Source organism: Myotis daubentonii, chromosome 2 (genome assembly GCF_963259705.1).
Source record: "Myotis daubentonii chromosome 2, mMyoDau2.1, whole genome shotgun sequence".
Classification (NCBI taxonomy): Eukaryota; Metazoa; Chordata; class Mammalia; order Chiroptera; family Vespertilionidae; genus Myotis; species Myotis daubentonii.
The window spans coordinates 5,047,249-5,060,558 of NC_081841.1; the positions used below are offsets into that span (position 1 = coordinate 5,047,249).

Below are 13,310 nucleotides of genomic sequence, written 5' to 3' on the forward strand. Positions count from 1 at the left end.
AACTTGCCTAATCCCTAAACATATTAAGAGTTTAATATGTCAAAGCATGTGAATGTTTATTCCAGGCATTTTGTTTATATAAGGTAGAAGACTGATAGATCGGGGGATATGTCCTTTTTTATTTAGGAACATGATGGCAGAGAGATTTAAACTTTTTGAATCCAAATCCTTTATACAAAGCATGTAAACTTCAGAGTCCACACACTTCTTGCTCTCTTAAACCTAGCTTCTTTATTCATTAAATTACCTACTTGGTACTTAAAAGTAATTTGATTTTCTTTGCAGCCTTTATGTACTTTAAAAAGTAGCTGTCGCCCTGACCGGTTTGGCTCAGTGGATAGAGCATCGGCCTATGGACTGAAGGGTCTCGGGTTTGATTCCAGTCAAGGGCATGTACCTTGGTTGCAGGCACATCTCCAGTAGGGGGTGTGCAGGAGGCAGCTGATCGATGTTTCTCTCTCATCAATGTTTCTAACTCTCTCTCTCCCTTCCTCTCTGTAAAAAAAATCAATAAAATACATTAAAAAAAAAAAAAAAGTAGTAGTCTCCCCTCACCCCTCGCCACCCCCTCCCCAGGTCCTGTGTTTATGTAGGTCCATCTGGAGCCATCATACTGTATAATAATTACTTGAAACAGAGTATTAATTATTCAAAGAGCCAAATGTTTTGGTGATAATGCAAGCAACTTACAATTCTATTCTTCCATAGAAATTCCCACCATAAGCCAATCATTGCCTACTAGAAACATACAGCAAGCACTCAGTAGAAACTAAAGACACTACAGCTACTGTCCAATTAAAAGGAGTCATACCAGATTTTTGTTCTCCTCAGTCAGATCCAATTCTATCAGAGGGTCCTTCAAATTCTACCTCCTACACCACTACACCCAAATCCTTCCCATATATCCATGCCCGCTGTCACTGTCTTAATTCAAACCCCTCATCGCAGCCTATGGAGGCTGTGTCCAGCAGGTTTTCTTGCCTTCTGTCCTCACTTACTCAATTCGCAAGGGGGAAAAAATCATGGTATACCAGAGCCTTCATGGTGTGCATGAGGCCTATTTCTCCATGGTATCCTATAACTTGCAAATCTGAGGGCATCATGCTTCTTAAATCTCCAGTATTTGCCTTAAGCTTTTCCTTTTCCCTAAAACTAGGCAGTGGCATATCTTCCTTTCCTATTTAACTCCTGAATTCTAACCTATAAAAGAAATAAAATAGTCAAGTTCACAAAGAGGCAGTCCAATTTTCACTTTTTTGGTTGCTTAGTCAGTTGGTACAACTATCACTAGGAAGCAGCTACATATTCTACTCATCCAAAAGTTACCATCTTTGTGAAGCATCTGCTTATTGTCCTAAACAGCTAAAGAGCTCTCTTTCTATCTTGATACAAATGTTCATGACTTTATTTATAATACAATACAGGTGACAAAATAACTTGTTAAAATGTATGCCTCTATTCCCAGAAAATGCACAAAAGGGAAAGAACCTTATTTTATCTTTATAGCACCACCACCATAACCTGATTGACAACAGAGCTTGTTAACTCAGGAAAACAAATTATAAAAGGCACAAAATAAATGGCATAAACCTCCGTAAATAAAATTCAGTTTTAAAAATCATATGCAATATCTATACTCTACAAATTTATAATATGACATATTTATCAGTTCAAAGGTTTGCTTTTAATGGAAAGGCAAAATAATAAAGAAAAAAATGTAAGTACATTCATATTTTCCAGATGAGATTGGAGCCTAGGAATTAAGTAACTTGCCTAGTGCTCTAATGATGAAAGGGAAGTGGCATGGTTTGGGTGAAAGCATAAAAGAATGGGGTGGGGGGGGGGGGGAGAGGGGTAAGAGATCAACCAAAGGACTTGCATATAAGCATAACCAATGGACACTGACAGTAGGGGATGAAGGCCTGTGCTAAGGGGCGGGAGCAGGCTGGGAGAGGTCAAAGGGGGTAAAAAGGAAACATATGTAATACTTTCAATAATAAAGAATTTAAAAAAAAAAAAAAAAAAAAAGAATGGGGCAGACTAATGGAAAAGCATCCAAAGTAAAAAACTTGCTGATTTGGTCTCCAATAATTGGAATTTCCTAAGTGTATCTGGCCAGTAAGATTATAAGGACAATCAGATACAGAAATATGCTTCGATGCAAGTTTAGGCTCCTTTTGGTAGTTTCAAATGTGGCTGCAAGTGCTGCTGCTGCTACATATGCTTTTAAAGTACTAATATTTATACAAATACTAGAGACCTGGTGCATGGATTCCCTCAGCCTGGCCTGCGCCCTCTCACAATCCAGGACCCCCCCCACCCCACCATCTGGGATGTAGCAGTGAACCAAGCAGCCAGGGAGGAGCCCGAGTCAGGCCGCACCACTTGCTCACCCTGGCCTGCTGCGCCTGCTGTGAGCAGGGCTTTTGGATGAGCGGCGCTCCTCTCCCTCTGGGGAGCGCACTGACCACCAGGGAGCAGCTCCTGTGTTGAGTGCCTGCCCTCTGGTGGCCAGTGTGCATCAAAGCGACTGGTTGACTGGTCGTTCTGTCGTAATGGTCACTTAGGCTTTTATATATAGACAGACAGTTCCAATAATATGCACACCTACACCTGGGGGAGTTATATTTCGCTTAATTGTGTTTGCTATTAGCATGGAAATTCGTGCTCGACATAAAATGGAAGCCATTCTATCACAGAACCTGCATGACAGGACATAAAACACCAACAGTTAATAAGTTATGCTTTTAAGTACCCATTATTTACATAAATAAAATGCAGAGGATTATAAGCTGCCTTAATGTCTCTTGTTAGTAAGCACAATGTCTGTCTTTATTCAAATACATCCCAGCAGAATCTGGTCCTTCATATAGTCACTTTCTTGCCTGCCTATACTAACAGTTTCAATTAGTTCCTTGAATTGCTTGTTTCCTCAATCACAATGCATTACCTAGAAACTCCAAGTTTACTCTCTAGCAGACTGGTCTCAAATATACTGACTGCTAGTCAGTTGATAGTATTCATTCCCCACACTTTTGGTCACTCAGACCAACAGACTCAGGCTTTAGTTTTACAGTCTCCTTTAGAGTTCCTCAGCCTGTTCGGAAGTAACCCCAGACCCAACTACTCCCTCACCAAATATAATTGGAAGGGAATATACTGTATTTAATTTCTGCTACACTGTAATGATGTGTTCTTTTTCCCTTCTCTATAGTGAACATGATCAAGATGACCAACTACCCATCACCTACCTAGACCACAGCAATACAGATAACCACCTAAACTGAAAAGGCAAATGACCAGGAAATCACAAACAGTTCTAGGAAGCTAAAACAGAAAATATATTTTATTGATTTTTTTTTACAGGGAGGAAGGGAGAGGGATAGACAGAAACATCGATGAGAGAGGAACATCGATCAGCTGCCTCCTGCACACTCCCTACTGGGTATGTGCCTGCAACCAAGGTACATGCCCTTGGCCGGAATTGAACCTGGGACCCTTCAGTCTGCAGGCCGACGCTCTATCCACTGAGCCAAATTGGTTAGGGCTATTTTTTCTTTCATTAAAAATAATTTGAGCCCAGCCAGTATGGCTTAGTGGTTGAGTGTCACCTTAATCACAATAAGCTATTTCATAGACAGATTTATTTTGTATTTATTTCTACAAAAACCAAAAACTAAAAACTCCAGAATATTAATGAACACTTTTAAAATAATCCTTAGTCCAAAGAAAGTAAACTTTCCTTCAAAAGTATGTATTAACACACTGAAGTCTCTACTAGTAGCATCTTCCACATCCTCTAGTCCAGTGGTCGGCAAACTGAGGCTTGCGAGCCACATGCGGCTCTTTGGCCCCTTGAGTGTGGTTCTTCCACAAAATACCGACTTCTGCGCATGGGCCACAAAGTTTCAATCGCACTGTACGTGCGCGCCCGCACGTGGTATTTTGTGGAAGAGCCACACTCAAGGGGCCAAAGAGCTGCATGTGGCTCACGAGCTGCAGTTTGCCGACCACTGCTCTAGTCAATTGCTGTTCATGTGGTACATCCATTTATTCTCCATTATAGCTGACAGCTGCCCTTCTAAAAGACTGTAGCTTAACCATATGATGTAGTTTTGATTTCTTTCCTACCCCATAAAAATGCTTTAAATCATCACGAATGGCAACTACAATAATACTGAGCACTTGCTGCTACTACTACTAGTCCTCCTCCTCCTCCTCCTACTGCACTAATAAGTGCTCACTATATACCACGCATAAAGAGCTTATTTTATCAATTCATTTAGTTCTTCAACAGTTCTGAGGTAGTTTACACCTCACTCTGACTATTCACATTCTACAGATGAGAAAACAGAGGCACGGCAGGCAAACTGCCTGATGTAATATAGCTACTATGTAAGTGGATGATCCATTTTTAACCCAGGTAGTGTAGTTCCATAGTCCACACCATTAATTATGATGTTTGTATTAGTTAACTTCATTTCTTCTTTCATACACAAAGGACAGCTATTTAAAAAAATAATTTTCAAAATTTTAAATTTCTTTTGTCACCAGCATTTTTTAGGAGGCAGATATAATAATATCTTGTGAAATGATTTAATCAAGAAGCTTCACAAAATGCAGCTGAATTTAGAGGAGGATGTGGGGTAGCCCATATCCTTCAGGTAGTATGGTTCAAAACCTGGGCACTCATTTAAAGCAAGGAAATATATGTACTCTTTTAATCCTCACCTGAGGATATTTTCTCCATTGATTTTGAGACAGAATGGAAAGTAGGGAGGGAGGAAGGCAAAGATATATATATATACACACTAGAGGCCCGGTGCACAAATTCATGCAGCAGTGGGTCCCTCGGCCTGGCCTGTGAAATCAGGCCGAAACCGTCTCTCTGACATCCCGAGGGGTCCCGGATTGTGAGAGGGCACAGGCCTGGCCAAGGGATCCCACCGGTGCAGGACTGGGGCCAGGGAGGGACACGGGAGGTTGGGCAGCTGGGGAAGGATCGCGGGAGGGCTCTAGGGCATGTCCAGCACATCTCACTCAGTTTCACTCAGTCCCAATCGGTCAGACCCCAGCAGCAAGCTAACCTACTGGATGGAGCGTCTGCCCCGTGGTGTTCAGTGCACATCATAGCAACTGGTCGACTGTCTGCCCCCTTGTGATCAGTGTACATCATAGCAAGTGGCTGAGTGGCCTTAGCATATCATTAGCATATTACGCTTTGATTGGTTGAATGGACAACCGGACACTGAGCATATTAGGCTTTAATTTATTTTTATATATATACTAGAGGCCTGGTGCACAAAAATGTGTGCACTTGGGGGGATCCCTCAGCCATGCCTGTGCCCTCTCGCAGTCTGGGACCCCTCTGGGGATGTCCACCTGCTGGCAGTCAGACATCCCTCTGGCAGCCCGGGAGCCCTCGGGGGATGTCCACTTGCCAGCGGGGAGCAGGCCTAAGCTGCAAGTGCTGCTGAGGAGGCGAGAGAGGCTCCCACCACCACCGCTGTGCTGGCAGCTGTCAGCCTGGCTTGTGGCTGAGCAGAGCTCCACACTGACCACCAGGGGGCAACTCCTGCATTGAGCGTCTGCACCCTGGTGGTCAGTGTGTGTCATAGTGACCACTCATTCCCAGTCATTCTGCTGTTAGAACCAATTTGCATATTACCCTTTTATTTTATTTACATATATATATATATATATATATGTATGTATGTATGTATGTATGTATGTATATATATATATATATATATAGCGCCTAATATGCAAATTGTCCCCTCAGGAGTTTGGGAGACCAGGAGTTCGATCACTCGCTATGACATGCACTGACCACCAGGGGGCAGTGTGGAACATGGCAGGCAACCAGCGGTGGTGGCAGGGCACTGAAGGAGTGAGGGAAGGAGGAGGCGGGGAGGCAGGGTACCTGATCAGCCCTGATCGCAGGCCAGGCCTAGGGACCCTACCCATGCACACATTTCGTGCACCGGGCCTCTAGTGTGTGTGTGTGTGTGTGTGTATGTGTGTTTGTGTAATACACACACACAGAGAGAGCGAGAGAGCGCACGCGAGAGAGACGCACATCAATGTGAAAGAAGCACATCGATTGGCTGCATCCCGTAAGTGCCCAGACCAGGGCCAGGGCTCCAACCTGCAACCAAGGTATGTGCCCTTGACTGGGAATCGAACCCAAGATACTTCAGACTCTCTAACCACTGAGCAACTGGCCAAGGCTGAAATAAGGAAATATTTTAATAATGAAGTTTTTATATTTGGATCCCTCCTTCCTGTGAAATTAAAGCTCCACAAGGACAGGGAATTTTGTCTGTTTTATTCATTGTATACACCCAGTTCCTCAAACAATGGCAATGCAAGAAATCTGTGATTTTGCCCTGGTCAGTGTGGCTCAATTAGTTAATGTCATCCCATGCACCAAAAGTCCAAGGATTCAATTCATGGTCAGGGCCATGCCCAGGAGGCAGCCGATCAGTATTTCCCTTTCTCTCCCTCTCCCTTCCTCTCTCTCCAAATATCGATTTTTAAAATCTTTTAAAAAAGGAAAAAGAAATCTGTGATTTAGATTATAAATACAACGGTGCCCAACTCCCAACTGAGTCATTCTCCCCATGAGCCTTACCCTTACTTTATTTTTCATAGCACTTACCTGGAATACTATACATTTACATCTTATGTGAACACTAGAAAGTAAGTTCCATGAAATAAGTTTATTCACTGCTCTATCTTCAGCACCAAAGCTGGTACTTGATAAATATCTGATCAATCAGTGAAGATTTACTGTCTGTCATCCCTCTTCTCCCCACTGGAATGTAAGTATCAGGAAGGCAGGGACTCTTCACAACTATGTTCCTAGAACCTAGAAGAGGTGCCTAATAAATATTTTACCTCTTGTTTCTGGTTTTCACTCCAAATATGCTAGGTAAACTACATCAACACAGCAACATAAAAGTGCCAGCAAGAGAGAATCTACAGCATAGGTAGGGATGCCAAACAGAATCCCTTCCCAAGTTTAAGGTAAATATTCTTTACTATGTAGTAAAAAAGCTTTAAGGGCTTTCATACAGCTACATGTGACCCTAGTTCCCATATTCCTGATTCATGCCTACGTCTTAATTTAATCCTAGGGCTCTCACCATCATGATTCTCAGAAGCACGAATATCCTAATGCCTGCTAAAAATTATTCCTTACAGAAAAAACCTGCTCTTGACTCCTTGTGAGAATCTTACCAATCTCCAATAATACCTTTCAAGCAAAGCCATCTCTTTTATTCAACAAGTATTTACTAAACACATGCCAGGCAGTGGCAATTACAGTGTGATACCATTTTAAGAAAAAGGAATAAAATATACAGGAAAAATATGGCAGAATAAGCATCAAGAATGTGTTTAAAATGTCTTAATCAATAGAGAGAACTCATCTTAAGGTTTTTTTTGAAAACATACTTAGCATTCTCTAATTCATAAAACTAGCAGTAGGCATTGGAAAACCTGGAATATTAGCTAAGGTTTCATAGTAAACGAATACACCTTAATTTCCATCAAGCAATAAGGAAAAATAACATTTAAAAAAATCTTATAATAAAGAAATATCTCTTAAAAACCAGGGACATTCATAGCAGTGGTAACAAATGATGTCTACCTGAAGACAGTATAATGGCAGCTATCTCAAATTTTATTTTTATAAGGAGGCTATGAAGACTAAAGTGGGTTTAGAAATAAAATGAAAATATTCTAATACTTGTGCCAGAGAGAACAGGAATTAGCTGGCAATAATTTGGAACAAACTGTGAAGGTATACAATACCAATAAGCTGTGTAAAATGTTGTACTGAATTTAATAGAAGAGCTTCATAAAATTTGTGACAATACTTAGGGTTTGTAGAGCCTTGGCAAAAAAATGTGTGGAAAACGCTACACAATGGAAGATTAAATATGAACAATAAAAATAAATGAACTGACCTCACCCCTCCCTCCAACACTGGAACACTAAAAAACATACTGATAGTGCACACAAACCCAAACTGCACTTACCTTAAGAGGCTGGGGGCCTCTCAGTCCCGCCTGTCCTCCCATCTGGGGAGAGCCTTGCTGCAGGGGCTCAGTTATTAAGTTGCCAGCATTTCCCATGCCTGGGTTTGAGTACTGCATATTAGGTCGCCCCCTGCCGGCTCCAATTGAACCATTCATGACTTGATTAGGCATCATCCCCTGTCCATTGCCTGCAGTCAACATTCCAGGATTCATGCCAGCATTCATCCCTGTGTTCATTCCCATGGCAGGTTGATTTACTGGACTGTTCATCATACCTGTTGCAGATGGTGGTGTGGGACCCTGATTTGGCCCACTAGTGCCCATTCCCATGTTGGGGATTGGGCTTTTGACCATGCTATTTATCAAACCTAATCCAGGACTGTTCTGTTGGGCCTGGCTGGCCATGCCTTGGCCTGGGCCACCAACCCCCATGTTGAGGTTAGGGGAACTACCAGACCGTAACAATTCTGACAGTTGTTTATGTTTAGAGGCTGCATCTTGTACCATGCCAAGACTTGTCTGAAGCTGACTAATATCACCACCATTGGTTAGTCCCAATTCTGTAGAGTTGATTAATTCATCTGGTAAGTCATGCTCCAAGTCAAATAGAGAGCCAAAATCTGAAAGCAAGAGAAAAGGTAATGGTTATAGTTAGACGAAATCAAAATTAAAAACTGCTTTATATTTTTTTATTGATAAACATTGCATTTTTATACCTCACTCTATGGAATACTATCTATTGAGGTTTTTCATGTTATACTAAAAAGCCTTTTCTGATATTTACATATTTAAAAACAGGAGAATGTTTGATTATACCAACAAGTTTAAACACTTAATGAACTGTACTTAAATAAGACCAAGGAAAAAGGACTAGATCTCAGCACAACACCCATTATGAGTTGCTAAAAGTCTGTATTAGTAGTTATAAAAAAAGATGTACAATTAAGTTAGATAATATTCCAGAATTCCATAGAAGAGGTTAAAATTATTTACCAAACGCAAACGAATTCAGAACAAAAGGTTTAAACTATCATAATAATAAAGACAACTGATACAAAAGACCCTTCATTTGTAGAACATTCAGCGTGAGCTTCATGAAACAAGGGGCTGTCTACCATTTTTTGCCAAATTCTATCACAAAACAGATCCTCAATCTGCTGAGTGAATTTGCTTTCACCTGACTTCAGCCTACAGATTAGATTCCTTAACCAAAATCTAGCTGGAATAGGATAGAAAAACACACAAATCACTCCCACCCTACACTCCTGCCCCACTGCCACCAAAAAGAGGATGAAATTAGAGATTAGCCCAGGTTTTTCTCAATCTTGCTACTATTAAACATTTTGGGCTGGATAATTCTTTGTTGTGAGGGAAGGGAGCATTGTTAAGATAATCCACAGATCCCCGCTCTCTTCTCAATGCCATTAGTATCCATACCCCATCTGTGACAACCAAAAATGTCCTCAGTATCACTAAAATATCTCTTGGAAGGGCAAAACTGTCCCTGGTTGACCTGTTGACAGTCCTAACTCATTTTATATATTTAGGTATTTGAGTTGTCTTTTTTTTCTCTTTACTGCTGAGTTTTCTTCCTTTTTAATTCTCCGAGTAGTTTTCTTTCTTTTTTTAAAAAATATATTTTATTGATTTTTTACAGAGAGGAAGGGAGGGAGATAGTTAGAAACATCTATGAGAGAGAAACATCGATCAGCTGCCTCCTGCACATCTCCTACTGGAGATGTGCCCGCAACCCAGGCACATGCCCTTGACCGGAATCGAACCTGGGACCTTTCAGTCCGCAAGCCGACGCTCTATCCACTGAGCCAAACCGGTTTCGGCTCTCCGAGTCGTTTTCATATTAAATAGGCATTACTGGGTATTTAATAATTAAATATACCTGACTCTACAATGGACTATCCCATTAAAAATAGTTCATTGCTTAAAGAAGGTTCCACTTTAAATGATCTATTTGGTCCAATCAATCTTGATTTTTAAGCACAACTCCTTTACGTGCCCTTCCAGTTCTTATAGCTCTCTATCACAGCACTGAAATAGTGTGTCTGTCTCTCCCTCCCCTCCCCACCCACCCCTGCACCCATGTAGCTCTTTAGAAAGCACACATCTTATCACTTATGGACCAACTCCTTGCCTAATGCCCAACACAGTTAAGCATTCTGGTCATATCTTAATCGAATCAAATGGTCCCAGGATCTCAGGACTTGTTTAGAGTCCAGACTTTTACGGAATTTCGTTCCTTCTGAAAAATCCTATGTGCCCATCCATCATAAGAATAAAAAGTGTCTTGCCCGGTTGGTGTAGCTCAATGGTTGAGCATCAAGCCAGGAACCAAGAGGCCACCGGTTCGATCCCAGTCAGGGCATATGCTTGGATTGAGGGCTCAATCCCTTGTGGGGGGTGTGCAGGAGGCAGCCGATCAATCATGATATTTCTCTCTCATCGATGTGTCTATCTCTCTATCCCTCTTCCCTGCTCTCTCTCTCTCTAAATAAATAAATATATATATATAAAAATAATAAAAGATGTCTTATGAATAGTTTTGAAATATAGATCTCAAAATGTTTTTGATATCATTACTCAAAAAAAAAACTTTAATATATTGATATATTTCCTTAACCCAGTGGTTCTCAACCGTCCTAATGCCTCGACCCTGTAATACAATTCCTCATGTTGTGGTAAGCCCCAACCATTAAATTATTTTCGTTGCTATTTCATAACTGTAATTTTGCTACTGTTATGAATTGTAATGTAAATATCTGATATGTAGGATGTATTTAGGCGACCCCTGTGAAAGGGTCGTTTGACCCCCAAAGGGGTCGCGACCCACAGGTTGAGAACCCCTGCCTTAATCATTTCTACTTACATAACTCACAAAACTGGGATCATACATACTTTATGAGCAATTTTGCATTCTACTTTCCCCCTGAAGTATACAAAGAAATATATTTTTACAGTTGCACAGTTACGGAAAAATAAAAATCTCTACCCATTTAGAAATTTAAAAAAACATACATATACCTAAGTGACAAATTAAAGATGAAATCAGAAAAGAAACTGAGTAACAACAACACTAGATTTCAAAACTTAAAGGCTTTATTAGAAAATAAAGCTAAAAATTAACGAGTTAAGTATCCAAATGATTAAGTTAGAAGAACAGCAGGAAGATGATCAAAGATAAAAAGCAGCCTGGCTGGTGTAGCTCAGTTGGTTGAGCAAGATACCCTGTGCCAAGAGGTCAGGGAATTGATCCCCAGTAGAGGGCGTGCAGGAGGCAGCCAATCCATGTTTCTCTCTCTCCCTATCTCTTCCTGTCACTTAAAAAAAAAAACACATATTTTTTAAAATATATTTTTATTGATTTCAGAGAGGGAGAGGGGAGAGAGAAATAGAAACATCAATGATGAGAGAGAATCACTGACTGGTTCGATCCCACTGGGGATCGAGCCCGCAACCCAGGCATGTGCCCTTGACCAGAACCGAACCTGGGACTCTTGAGTCCACAGGCCGGTGCTCTACCCACTAAGCAAAACCGGCTAGGGGAACATATTTTTTAAAAAGATAAAAAGCAGTTAATTATTAACATGAGAAAGACAGAGATATAACTGAGAAGGTATCAACAAACCAGAATTTGGTTCTTTGAAGGAGTAATAAAGATAAATTTCTGGGAAAATTAAGGAAAAAATAAAACAAAAGGAGAAAGCAACATACTAATCAACTTCATGCAAAAAAAATTGAAGAGACATAAATGAATAAATTCCTGATAAAACACTCACCAAACCTTATCAAAAATAAATTATAAAGGATAAATGTCCCAGTTTCTCCAACAAATCAATGGCAAAAAAAGAGAATGAGAGAAGATATTATCAAGTAAAAGAGTCAACAACCAGATATACCTTGTTTAACTTCTGATTCAAACCAGTTTTAAAAAGAGGGGGAGAGGGGCACACAAAAATACTGGTAACTTAAACTAATAAGCATATGCAAGTTCTCTATCCTACTAAATTGAAGTTTCCCATTTAAAAAGTTCAAAAGGAGGAGATATAAAGAGCCTGAATAATCCCATTACTATTAACAAAAATAAATCACTTATTAGTCTTTCCATAAAGAAAACACCAGATCTAAATGTTTTTACAGACATGTCCTTCTGACCTTTCAAGGAAAAGACAACTTCATCTTAAACACTTCTAGAAAATAGAAAGAGCCCTGGCTGGTTTAGCCCAGTGGATAGAGCGTCGACCTGCAAACTGATGGGTCTCAGGTTCAATTCCAGTCAAGGGCACATGCCCTGGTTGTGGGCTCACTGAGGCAGCCAACTGATGATTCTCTCTCATCATTGATGTTTCTATCTCTTCTCTCCCTTCCCCTTCCTCTCTGATATCAATAAAAATATATCTTAAAAAAACAGACTACTCTAAAAATCATACATGGCCAGTAAAAACCATGAACACAGAAGCAAAAACCCTTAAAAAAAAATAAAATAAAAGAAAGCAACAAAGTTCATTAGCGCCTTAAAAATGTATTGTCATGATCAAGTTGGGATATCTCAGGAATCCAAAGGGGAAAGGTTTGCAATGGAACCTTAGACTACAGGTATGTAGATGGTCATTCACCATATTAACAAAGAAGAAAGGATAAGATGAATCTCAATGGCTACAAGAAAAGCACTGGAGGCCCTGGCCGGTAGCTCACAAGGGAAGATCATCATCCCGATGCACTAAGGCTGCAGGCTCGAACCCCGGTGAGGGCACGTACAAGAATCAGCCAATGAATGCGTAAATAAGTGGAACAAGAAAGGCACTGCATAAAACTCAATACCAAATCACATTTTAAAAAATCAAGAAAGTGATGGGAACTTCTTTAAATTGATAAAAAGTTTTTTCTAAAATCTGACAGCAAATATGCATAATGGACCAACATTAAAAGTAGTCTAGCATCAGACCAAAACAAAGATACTCATGACAGCCACTTCTATTCAATCTTGTACTAGAGTATCTAGCCAAAGCAATAATATTAAAAAACAACAACTATAAGTTAAAAAACTGAGAAGGAAGAAACACAACTTTATTGAGATAAATCAATATAGAAAATCCAAAGCAAAGAAATGGAAATAGTGAGAGGTTAGCACGGTGATTAAATATACCACAAATATAAAGAAATTAAACTACATTTCTGTACATCAGTGATGTTTAGAAAAAAAAATTTTAATACAATTTATGATAGCATGGGGAAAACTTAGAAAAAAAATCT

At 40.2% G+C, this 13,310-nt stretch overlaps 1 protein-coding gene across 4 annotated transcripts in view; it reads right to left on the reverse strand.

Moving 5' to 3' along the window:
• The window catches only part of EP300 (E1A binding protein p300), a 71,669-nt gene that overhangs the window by 46,655 nt on the left and 11,704 nt on the right, over nt 1-13,310 (reverse strand). For all 4 annotated transcript variants that reach the window (XM_059681438.1, XM_059681439.1, XM_059681437.1 and 1 more), the window contains exon 2: nt 8,046-8,665. In XM_059681438.1, the coding sequence (XP_059537421.1) occupies nt 8,046-8,665 (620 nt within the window). The remainder of the gene's footprint in view (nt 1-8,045; nt 8,666-13,310) is intronic.